Below are 12,996 nucleotides of genomic sequence, written 5' to 3' on the forward strand. Positions count from 1 at the left end.
GGTCCAGGGATCCTCAGGACAGCCTCCAACAGTATAGACAGAGGCAAAGAAGGCATTCAGTAACTCCGCCTTCTTTTTATCCTCTGTCTCCAGGACCCCCACCTCATTCATCAGTGGGCCTACATTGCCTCTAGTGTTGGCTTTACCTGCAATGTATTTGAAGAAGCCCTTTCTGTTGTCCTTGACCTCTCTTGCAAGGTTTAATTCCAAGGAGGCCTTAGCTTTCCTAGTTGCCTCCCTACATCCTCTGACAACAGACTTATATTCCTCCCAAGTGGCCAGCCCCTCCTTCCATGATCTGTACACCCTCTTCTTCCACTTGAGTTTGCCCAGCAGTTCCCTGTTCAACCATGCAGGTCTCCTGGTACCCTTCCTTGACTTCCTACCTGTTGGGATGCTCTGATCTTGAGCTCGGAAGAAGCAGTCCTTGAACGCTAACCAACTATCTTGGGCCCCCTTACCTTCTAGTACCCTGTCCCATGGGATTTCCCCTAGCAATTGCCTGAAAAGGCCAAAGTTGGCCCTCCTGAAGTTCAGGGTTGCGATTCTGCTAGCTATTCTGTTCCTGCCACATGAGATCCTGAACTCTACCATCTCATGGTCGCTACAACCAAGGCTGCCCTCAACCTTCACCTCTTCCACCAGACCCTCCTTGTTAGTGAGGATCAGATCCAGCAGCGCTCCTCTCCTAGTTGGCTCATCCACCATTTGCATCAGAAAGTTATCATCAATGCACTGGAGGAACCTCCTGGACTGAGGATGGCTGGCTGAGTAGGCCTCCCAGCAAATATCAGGGTAGTTGAAATCCCCCACAACCACCAGGCCCTGTAATTGAGAGACTGCTCTCAGCTGCCTGTAGAAGGCCTCATCACCGTCCTCATCCTGATCCGGTGGCCTGTAATAGACACCCACAACAGTATCACCCCTGCCAGCCTGCCCCTTAATTCGCACCCACAAACTCTCAACTCGCTCCTGATCTGCTTCTGGACAGAACTCAATACATTCTAGCTGCTCACTCACATAAAGAGCAACTCCACCACCTCTCCTTAGCGGCCTGTCTTTCCTGAACAGGACATAGCCATCCATGACCACATTCCAGTCATGCGAGGCGTCCCACCAAGTCTCTGTAATTGCCACTAGATCATAGCCCCCCGACCGAACACGGATTTCTAACTCCTCCTGCTTATTCCCCATGCTGCGTGCATTGGTGTACAGGCATTTCAGGGAGCGAGCTGGGCACACCGATTTCATCCCAGATTCACCCCCTGATTTCTTTCATGATTTTTTCCCTTTCCCCTGATCCTTTCCCCTGATTTTTTTCATGGTTTCTCCCTTGAAACCATTCTGCAAGAGCTACGTAAGCAAGCTCGGCTGTGCTAGCCCCAGTCCCCATCCCCTCCCACAGCGCTGCGCACAGCCCACGTGCTGCTAGATGGCACGTCGGGTCACCCTGTGCCAGCCACAGCTCCACGCCTGGCCTGCATTCCCCAGCCCCAGGTTTGGCAAACACAGTCCTGCACCCATGACTCGGGGCTGCAGCATCGCGTGCTGCAACCGAGCACCCAAATAAATCTGTGTATCGAGATCAAAAAGCTTTTTTGCAAGATCAGCTGTGGACCCAGGGTGACTGAACTCTTTCCAAGAGAGGGTGTGATGCCTCTCCCAGGAAGGCAATAGCAGCTTCCCATCCTGACAGTACCAATGCATCGGGTGCAACACAGAGCCACCACAGTGGCCTGTCCTGCACCAGACCCAGCCTTCATCAGATCTGGCATCCCCATTTCAACAGCAAAGCGTTACCTTTGCCAAGGCCAAGTGTGTCAGATGGGAGGACCAGGACACTGCTGTAATACAGATTTGGAAAAGTCTGCAGAACTGCACACCCGCTGCTGCTGTCGTCGTTACAGCTACAGGCTGATTTAAACCCTGAAGCACAGCCTCCAGAAATGTCTTGACTTCCACTGCTGATGATTCCCTGAAACCTGTGCACACCCCCATCACCACAACGCAAACCCTGCCACAGACCACCAGCACGAGGACCCCTGCTTGGCCCTGCTAGCAAGTCACCAGTCACAGAGCACCTGGAGGCAAAACCAATGGGTCCTTTGAAAATTATGCCATGTAACTCACCTTCTGATAAGCACAACATTTTATTTCCCAGCATAGTCTTCAGGTAGCCTCCCGGTGAGCAATATTTTATTTTATTGGAAAATTGAGGGTTGGGAGAAGAACAGTCTTATCAGGTATAATTTGGTGTATTTTTAAAGCAAGGGTGACAAAAACTGGCAGATTCACAAACACAGAAAATAAAAATTTAGTTTGATTTCCAGATTAAAGGGATGCTGAGCTTATACCACTCACTTCTGTTATAAACCAGGTAACAAAGTTCAGTAACAACACTGGTCCCGGTAGAAAACATGCTGCCAAAAATGCTTTTTAGTGAAAAGCTCATACTGAAAACAGCTTTTTTTTCCCCCACCCATTTAAGTGTCTGATTCCTATAAAAATGTCTTACCCAAACATCTGAGATGAAACTCCAATTACTGAAAATTTTTTTCTCCCCAAAATGAGGCATGGTGGTACATCAAAAAAAGCACAGGCCAACCCACTGCACAAGGTATTTGAGTTACAGCTTTTCTGAGGCCCTGCAGCAGCATCTCCAAACCAAAATCTCTTTCCTTTGGTTCTTTGGAAACCTGCTCTAAAACACAGCCCTGCTGCCTGAGCTGGTCTACCTAACACACAAAATGAGCACATTACGGGTAAAACAAGGCAAGACCATACCATTTGACTTTGGAGCCATTCGATCAGAGCCTCTGCCGTAGAGTCCGGGACCTGGCAGCGCAGCCCCTCTCTCTCATCTGCTTCCATCATCTCCAGCAAGCTCCGCAAGTCCTCCACCAGGTGCAGCGCCCGCAGGCCTCCCATGAAGGGAGAGGTGGGGGACTGGCAGTCAAAGATGCCGTTGGAATACTCCAGTGCCTTCGAACCTGGAGGGAGCAAAATCACACAGGGTCAGGCACAAGACAAGCAGGTCAGACACGCAGCAAGGCTGGGAAATGCTGGGCGGCGTTTGCTCCCGGGGGGTGTTTATCAGAACCAAACTCAGCGCTGCTGCTGGATTCTGCCCGCGCCATGCGGGCAATCTGGAGAAGCTGGCATGCTACGTGGACGGCAGCTCCAGCAGGAAGGAGGTGGGCTATTCCGACAGAGGAAAATGTACACAACTGTGCCCGTGTGTTCAAGGTGCGGGCTGGGCTCCTGCTCCCCAGGATGTATCGGAGGTGGAAAGTCCTGTGGGGGGAACAGGCTCTGCTAATGCTTTGAGTCACCCTGTAGGGATTGTATGACCCAAGTCAGACACCGATGGTGTCCAGAGGAAACCATGCTCTGCATTTTTCATGTAGGAATATGTTACGCTGCTCCAAGGCACTGGAAATTTTTTAAAAGAATAAAGAAAAATATGAGGATAAATAAAAAGACCAAATCACTTCTACACAAGAATAAATTTTAAACCCAACAGTTTGACACGGTAGCACTGACATTTGCATGTTAATAAAATCTCTTATTTGCATAAACTCACAGTATGTATATTTGACCTACATTAAAAGTTGCTATATATTAAGTAAGGAAGGAAACTATGAATTCAGGATTAAGGTTGATTTAAGTCAACCTAGCTAATTCCAACTATAATTTCAGCACACTGATTTGTGACCTTAATACTGTAATGCCTCAGCACAATGAGATGTGTTCATGACAGAGCATCATTCGTACTGTCAACTTTTGGAAAATATAGTGATATGCCATATATGCACTTCCATGAGCTTTCATTCATCTCATCTGGCAAGCCACAAACATGCAAGTATTCCTCTTGGAAAAAATAGAGAAAAATCTGCACAACAGCATAGGAGTTACTATCCCTTTGTTACATTACTCTGTAGGCCTGTTCAGACACATGAAAAAATGAAGTCTGTGGTGACTTAAACATCCAAACATCACATTTTCTTTTTCTATTAAACCTCATCCTGCCATAACCAACTTAGGCTCTTGGAAACACCGATACATGATCAAATCCAAATACCAGTATCTACTTATGGAAATTACTGAAGTCATAGCTTGTATGTATTTTTAGAGATCATCATGATCCAACTGAATCCACTTTACATGTGTTCCTTATATGTGTCCTTAATATCTTTAGGAAAACTGCAGAGAAAAGTCATTGTTCAAACAAAGCATGCACTGTATGATGATTTTTTTTCCCTAAGGGAAATTATTTTAAGTGGCACCATTAAAGACTTTATAACTGTGTTGCTATGCTTGCAAAATATTTTTTCAGTTTGGGTAGCTGTTTGCATAGCTCTGCTGGAATAGGATTAAACTATTAACTTCTTGCTGCTTTGCTCCTCTGTGTTGTATACTTATGTTATTTTCTAACTCACTAGACTCAACTTAAAAGCAGAGGTTGTATACTTTGTGATGCCTCTCCTTGGTCCACTTACAATTTACAGGTACTCATAAAAAACTCAAATGTTCAAGGCAGGTCCAAAACAAATGTTTGGACTCAGAGCATTCAAATTTTGAAAAAAGGAAAATTCAATTCATGTTGTAACTCTGTGGAGTTGAGAGAAGTTCAGTGTAGCCAGTATTAGGCAAACTTGCTCTTCCTGCCTTGCAGCAGCTCTTTAAACACCCTCAGCCTAGTTTGAAACGTGCCTTGTCCTTGGCTTTCATGGTGCTCCGTGCACCAGCTGAACTGCATCACTCAGCCATTTTGAGCAGCATTTTGATGGAGGATAGGAGAAAAACTACAATCCATGTAGCCATGTCTGCGTGTGAGAGTCTGTGCAATCCCTCCACTCCATTTATTTGTAATCACTAAGCTATAATGGAAGACACCAAACAATTACCAGCACATTCCCTTCTCAGCCTGAAACTCTGCCCTCCAGGTATGAGAAAGAAGGACCGAAACAGCTAAATGAACAAGGTGCCCCAAGTGTTTACCTGCTATAATGCCATCCATCTGCTCCAGAGCCGCAGCGAGCATGTCGCTTGCATCACTCATCATCTTCTCTCTTCTCAGGAACGATCACCAGCTACACCATAAGGAGCAATAAAACACCGATAGTGTGAGTTGGATCCAGAGCCTCAAGTCTGCAATTCCGTCTGCAAAGGAGAATTTCATTTCATCACTGCATGTTCTCTGAAATCAGACACCACTGTCGCCAGACCAGCCGGAAGACTGTGGCCTTTTGCTGACCACAAGACTTGGAAGTGTTCACCCCTAGGCATGAACTGGCATCAAAGAATCAAAGCACCAACCTGATGATCCAGTTCCTACTGTTGGTCAGCCCACAGCCTGCACCACTGAAGGCACATCCCATAGAGCACCTCAGAAATCCCACATAGCACTTCAGGGAAGCTCGCATAGAAGACACAGGCCTTCTATCGCTAAAAGGAAGCTGCAACTCAGCAACAAACCACATGCTTATCAGCTGTATTTTTTCTACCCAAGAATTTGCTGGCATAGAAAAAGAGAAGTCTGATCATTTGCCCAAGGTTTCTGGATGTCTGACAATCCAGGAGTCCCGGGCATGCAATCATTTGCCTAAAGGCAGGATATCTCAAAGCCCAGGACTCACTGGACATAGCATACATGCTCAGACTATCCCCTCCACAACGCTGCTCCCAGCTTAGCAGAGATTCCCGCCGTAACGATGCAATCTGATCTTACCCTCAAACTTGAAAGCCAGAAGTGGCCCCCAGAGGAATATTTACAGCAGAGCCTAGAAAAACAAACCCACCCAATGTGCTGCCCAGGCAGGTGAACTAGCAGACCCGAAATCCCAATGGGCTACAAATCAAGAACATGCCTAGGTACTTTGCTGAAGCAGAGCTGCAGAGGTCAGAGGCGTACCTGGTCCGGTCCCTCCACCCCAGCACAATGAACACACAAGCCACCGAAATAGCCCAGATTGCCATGGCTTTAATCTAGGACACGCAAGACTACTTCTGCTATAAATACAGTTAGGGAACAAAGCTAAACAAACACCAGGAAGGAAAACTCGCTTTAACCTTTTGCATACCCTGCCATTTGGTTTTTGTATTAGGCCGCACCGCTGGTGACATTTGCCCCAACACAAGCAATTAAGAAAGTTGTTCACAGTTTCTCTGGCGTAAGTCCTGGAAAAGATCTACTAAAAACTAAAACAAAACAAAAATTCACGTTATAAACTGAGTTTTCCCTCCTACGAGTCACCTTATTGGTTTGACCCAGCTGAGAGGTAGCTCTTACTGGAGACTGCCAGATAGCTTTGCTGAAATGCTGTCCTTAAAACACCAACAAATATTTTATCTTCCACATCAAAACTTTTATTACATAAAGTAGGTCCTAACTCGAAGGTAACTTCTGAAGGACAGCACAAAGACCACCGTGCTTTTGGCAAATGCCTTGCTTTATTAGTTAGTTGCTAGAGTCAGAAAAACATAGAGAACTTTAAAAAGTCAAAATACCTGTAAGTTAACGTGTTGCAAATCTTAAAAAATGCAGTAGCATCATAATTGAAGACTTGCAACCTTCAAGAAGGAAGCCCCCAAATGTAAACACAATGTAAACAGTAAACTTCAAGCAGTACAATACCTGCCATAATATGCAGGTCCTTCAAGATATTTGGTCTGGTGCCTCTACGCCTGATAAAAATGAGCAGAAAACTCAGCTTTTGCAAACACATTCACTTGGACAATTCTGAAGATGGTCTTGTCCTTTCCCCTTTATGATATCCTGGCTTGGATAACCAGGTCCCACTGAAGTCTAGTAAACATGGGCATCCAGGTTGGATTTCCCTCTGAAGGCAAAGAGCACACAGAGAAACCCCAGGGCTGCTGCTGCCCCAGGCAAAATGCTGATTCCTCACAGCTCTAAGTGGAAAAGGACCAACAATGCAAAGCATCCACAAACCTGCAACAGCCAACTAATGGGCACACATTAAAAGAAAGGAAATCTTTTAAGCATAAAAACAATTAAAAAAAAAATCTTTTCTACTGTGAGGGTGGCAAGCACTGGAAAGAGTTGCCCTTTTGGGGTCTCCATCCTTGGAGATACTCACAGACTGACCGCCTGGTGTAGCCTGCCCCAGGCAACCTTGCTTTGAGCAAGGGGTGGGCTGGAGACCTCCAGAGATGCCTTCCCACCTCAGCCATCATTGAGCTCAGCACAACTCACAATCAAGCATTAAATACAGTACTGAGAAGGCCGCCTAGGCAAAGCCAAGCTGCAGGCTAAAAATGTGCTAAGAAACAGAGTGCTCCCTAGTCACGTTCGTTCACAGTGCACCCCTTGTTCCTCACCTTATGTCTAGGAGAGACATTAATCGGGGGCAAGGAACTGCTAATTTACATTTGCACAATAAAGCCATGGCTTATAGGCACAGAAAAATCAGCATCCCTGCACTTCATCCACACACAATCACTCCTCTCGTTTCCAAAAAAAGCACTCCTTGCTTTTCCTAAACAAGGGTTTTGTCCATGCCTATCAAAAATCCCCAAGACAGCTCTACTGAAGGGAGCAGCAGTGGTAGACGGTGGTACCAACAGCATCCAGAAGATCTCCAGTATTTACCCCACTGTTAGCAGATCCTACCTCCAAGGAAGGAGAGACGCCAGTCTGCACAGCATTTCCTCCACTGCTACTGCAAAATGCCGAGAGCAGCAGTGAGAAATTTTAAGATAAAATTTAGTGAAGCTAGACTGTGCAAACACACTGATCTCCAAAAAACCTTTCCACCGCTCCAAGCCTACAGCTGAGAAACCTGTAGAGGTGAAATAAAAAGAACAAAAAGCCCCCAAGCCGAACAGCTGGAGATGACACAACAAAATCCCATCTCCCGAGTTATTTGGCTTAAAAGTGGTTATTGAAAACTAGCCCGGAACGGCATATCCTGCTCTGGCCACCTTCCCAGCACAGTGCATCACATCTAGCAGTCAGGAAATAAAACCGCTGTGATAGAAAAACACTATTGGAGGCATCCTTCCCCAGTAAGGGCATAGAATTGCTTTTGTTCTTTGCACACCATCACCGGCACAAGGGGAACGGATGGGCAGGGAGGAAACCAAAGACCTCATACACCAGAGGACCGAAGAACCAAACTGCATGAAACAAGAAAAGGCAACAAACTGCAGGAGGAAGGGGGTGGAAAGGGGAAGCACACAGGGAGTCAAAGAAATGCAATTATTAGACAGAAGTCATACACCAGCAGCCTTTGTGGATTATAGGAAAGAGGACAATACTGAAACACTGGCAGATTAATTCCTCTGCCTGCTGAAGGGCACCAAGACAGCCTCTGAGTTCACAAACTTTGAGAGGAGCCTGGACTGACCACTAACACGGCAGACATTTCCCGATAAATATGTTCCTTTTTTTGTTTTGCTTTTTATGGCTTTGGTGTAATAGAAATAAACCCCAAGAGAAAGCTCAAGGCTTCAGGTTTTTTTTTTGCTGGCAGTGGCTAAGGAAAACCACAGAGTCAGGTAACATGAATGAAAATCCATCCTGAAGAAGCGCAATGGAGCTCTTTAGGAAAATAAGAAATAGCTAATATTTCAGATGATGTCAAGCAATTTAAAGTCCTTTCATTCACAAAAGCAAAAAGAAAAAAAAAATAAAATCATCATTTTAACACAGATGGATCTATGACACGGCAAATGAATGAGAAACCAAGGTGCACACAAGACATGGAGAGGCAGATGCACGAAAGCCAGCCCTGGCATAACGCCATCAAGAACACACCTGGGAGGAAAGTACTGACAGCACCCTGTCTGACAGAGCATTTAAAATAAGACTTCCCTTGCTTTCCAAGAAAATGACGACTTACCTTCTTCATTCCTTCCTTCAATACACACACAATCAGTGCAAGATGGGGCGGTAGGTGGGAGGGGCGGTGTTTTGACAGAAGGAGATCCCCCTTCTAGAGCTCCCAGCCAAATACCTTGCTCATGCCAGCACGAACAAGCACCACTTCATCAAGGCTGTATTTACAATCTACCATTAAAAAAATAAAAATAAAATACAAACGCAGCTATCTCCACTATCAGTTACGATTAATCTTATCACTAGCTGGCACTTCTACTGAATCCCTGGTCATTACAGAGATGATGTTATTTGGTCTTATTTGTTTAATGTCCCCTCTTCTGGTTTGAACACACCAGCTGGTTGCTAGGGCTATGCTGTTTCAGTAGGTGGAGATTTTTTATTTTTATTTTTGAATGACATACAAACCCTCCGGCTACAGTGCTAGTGAAGATGTATTCCAAACGGCTTACAGAGAAAAAAAAACACTGCCCTGCAAATAAATCCAAGGAAAGCTAGAAAAAAACAAGGGACTTTGTGAATGGGAACTGCAGTCTGCTAGATGCAAACAGAAAAGCTGCCTGAATATGAATTTCAAAATCAGATATTTAATTAAGGTGGCAGACTTCAAAAAAAAAAAAAAAAAGGGCTTAAACATTTTACATATGTAGGAAATTACAGTTTCCCCACCCAGAGGCTCTCTCTTTCCTAGATCAAACAACACACAGACAGGCATCTAGGGGCAACATCTTCAAGCCTATGTGTTTTGTTTTTTTTATTTTGAGGTGGGTTCACTCTGGACGTCCACCTGCAAAACACACCGTGCTTTAAAACCCAGATGTTCACAGAGCTGAGGAAAATCAGCTGCCTGCTAGCAGGTCTGAAGGCCACAAGGACACACCATGCCCCGTGTGCAACTTCTCTGGGGAAGGGCAGGGGCTGGCCTTTCATCCCGCTCACCTTCCTCTTTGCGCACATGCTCTGCAAACGCTCAGCGTTTGGGAAGAAAGCACGAGCTACACATTATTTTTATTATATGATGCAATAAGATGGATGATTTGAGTTTCCCAGCTCTCCCATTCCTACATAACACTCCTTAAATCAGGAAATTTTGATACACAGGAAAGAAAAATCTCAATTATGGCTTGTTTCCGAGAGCTGTAGAGAGCAGGCTGTTACCCCAGAGCAGCCTACCACAAAAATACAATGAAAACGCCAGCAAACTGAAGTCATCTCTTACAGGGAAGGTGGAGGGAGCAAACCTGTTCCACAGGAAAAATAAGACCCCAAATTTCACCTTGCTGGCAAAATTAACGTCCCTGCATTCTCAGTTCTACACACAAGACGACTGCGAGAGGTCTGAAGCATCTTCTGGATCCATCTCTCTCACCTCACAACACGGAAACAACACATCCTTTGCAATTCATGTTACAAGGTAAAGCTCTATTTCATGAAGATAAATGCATTTTCAGACACATTATCAAATCTATTTGTGCTTTTTCTGGCTGGCCAGAAGAGAAACAGAGACACTTATTTGCAAAATACATTTCAATCACAAATAAAATGGGCTTCAATCTCTGGCACAATTTCTCACAGGACGTTTTGAAGATAGATACTCAACTATAGTGCCATCAGTCAGTAGCATTTTCACACTTAATAATGAATATATTCAGCTAATTTACACTAGAAGTCATTAACATTTCTTTTAACGTAAAAAAAGACTCCATTTCATACCTTCCAGGCTTGAAAGAAAAAACTAAAAAAGAAAATGGATCCTTGTGGCATATATTGCTCTGGAGTTTTGCATGAGAAGAACAAATGAAATTTAAAAAGTAAAATTAGGAAATGCTGGAAATATCTTAATGGGACTAACACAGAGAAATATCTTAGCATGAGGCAGGGACAGGAAACTAGTTAGGTCCCAAACATGCTTTGAGCTGTGTAATTCAGACATTGCCCCCCTTCCCGGAGGAGAAGCCCTGGCCACCGTGTGGGGGCAGGTCCCTCTGCTGGGGTCCCTCCCGGGCACGGGGACACCTCCCTGGCAGCTCCTCCCGGCAGGCATCCATGCTCTCTTGACCCACAATGGCTGAACAGCCATTACACACAGGCCAAAGTAAGGAGGCCTGGTGAGACCAGGTATGTCCTCTGACCAGTCCTTCCACATACAATATACATTGTCCTCCGTTTCGGGAGGACAGCTATGAGGAGCCCCATCCCCAAAGCAGAAGCCCAGTGGGGCCAGGCTCAGGGTCCCACCAGCCCATAGGCTCAGCATCCTTCAAGAGCCCAACGCTCAATCATGCAAGGAGGATAAACATTATTATAAATAAAAAACAACCCAAATGTTGGCAAAGACTTACTTAAACTGATAATGTCTATTTATTTTTATATATAAATTTCTTCTTGAATTTGCTGAACTCTAGTCAATGACATCAAAGCAATACTGTTCTCGTATTACGCAGGACTACAAAAAAAGCAACAAATGTCCCTTTGTTCCCTAACGCTAGATGGTTTCTTTGTTCCCTGAATTTCATTATTTCTTTTTTATTCAAGAAACATTATTTATTTCCTTTAACTGATAAAAAAAAATGGAAGCACATGAGGCTGAAAGCCTATCCCACAGTACGTAAGAAATGTCTTGAGATAAAAGGTATCAAACCATAGAAAAGACTTTAAAGTATTTTAAGAGCATAAAGCACAAAAGTCCTTCCAAGATATAATTGTTCATACCTGTGAAAAACTTACCTCAAATCACGCAACAACTTTTATTACCAACCAGCTGAGCCACGTTCTGCACTCTGCCCTAAAATTTGTTAAACACATTAGTCATGATGCAAAAGCTAAGCCTTGGCAAGATAAACAACCTTCAGATACTTTTGACAGAGAGGTATATGCAGCAAACAGCTTACATAAACACCTAAAGTCTCTGAGTCAAGGTTTATGGCTTAGATTCATATCCAATTACAAAACAAACCATTTAGCTTGGTCTACAGTATTGAAATTCTGGTTGTTTATCTCTGCTACCCTATTCTCCAGCAGCTCTTTATTTTTTTGTTGTAATTGCAAAGAATTCAAAAAACAGAGCAGATGACAGGTTACATTGTTTTGTGATGCACAAGGGAGCTCTGTGATCGCTGGATGACACGGAGGCAGCCAGAGCAGCAGCACCTTACCTGCAAAGCAGCCGTGTAATGCAAATACCTGTCTGCAAACACTCTTCCGACTCACTTTCACTCTTAACGCACCAGCAATCCGAGGTCAAACAGAGGCTTGCAAAAAAACCTCACAGCTATACTTCATTTTAGACTGTTCATGTTTTACTGGTCAACTATTTAGTAAATGGTTTCAACTACTCACCTTAGAGAGTCTGAGAAATCAATATATTATTTTCTCACATGTTTGGCTTGGGTCCTCTGATTAGAAAAACAATTGAGATATTCATTCCTCGCTCCCAGACTGCTAATGCAAGCAAGGAAATGCCTCACATTCCCCAGCAACATGTTATTGACACGCTGTGGCCACACAGGCTATGAAACAAAAGAGGCACTGTTGGGTAAGAGTCCAAAAGGTAGTTCTTCAAAATACCTTACAAATCATCAAATCCTGAGCACAGGCCCATGTTTAGATCTGATTTCACAGCTCGTGCCGCTTTCTTTTAATGGTCTCGATCTAAAGACCAAATTCACAAACTTCCAAATTTGAAAGGGTTCGGCTTTAGATTTTGGACCTTCAGGTCTAGGAGTTTCTAGATCCGCAGTTTCAGTGTTGTCACTGCACAAAGCAGAAGTAGAGGGCACCTACCATCAAAAGCCCAGAAAGTAAATAAAATATATTTAGCTTGAACATTACTTTCACATTTAACTACCAACTACCTGTAAAGAACAGAAAAAAACAATACTTTGTAATACCACAGCATCAATTGTAACATGAGGAAAATTTTCATACAAAGTCCCAGCATTAGATCCTTACCCTTCTGTCTGCCTCTGATTTTGTTGTCTTAAGATTTATTCTTCCAGAAGGAATATGTAAAAGAAGAGCACGATGTCTGAAGCATACGCCTTGTGTGTGAGGATACTTCAGTTTTTTAAAGACTCATAATAACTGAGAACTTGAGGTGGGCAGTACAACCATTGCACCACTGATACATCAAC

General features: G+C 44.3%; 1 protein-coding gene across 8 annotated transcripts in view; it reads right to left on the reverse strand.

The window, feature by feature from the left end:
• Positions 1-12,996, reverse strand: part of PPFIBP1 (PPFIA binding protein 1) — a 124,813-nt gene that overhangs the window by 55,585 nt on the left and 56,232 nt on the right. For all 8 annotated transcript variants that reach the window (XR_011048172.1, XM_068400384.1, XM_068400385.1 and 5 more), the window contains exons 3-4: positions 5,002-5,163; positions 2,785-2,990 (exon numbers count right to left, since the gene is read on the reverse strand). Coding sequence is in view for 7 of the 8 variants with exons in the window: in XM_068400384.1 (XP_068256485.1) it covers positions 2,785-2,990; positions 5,002-5,065 (270 nt within the window). In the remaining variant the exon portion in view is untranslated. The remainder of the gene's footprint in view (positions 1-2,784; positions 2,991-5,001; positions 5,164-12,996) is intronic.

Source organism: Nyctibius grandis, chromosome 5 (assembly GCF_013368605.1).
Source record: "Nyctibius grandis isolate bNycGra1 chromosome 5, bNycGra1.pri, whole genome shotgun sequence".
NCBI classification, from domain to species: Eukaryota; Metazoa; Chordata; class Aves; order Nyctibiiformes; family Nyctibiidae; genus Nyctibius; species Nyctibius grandis.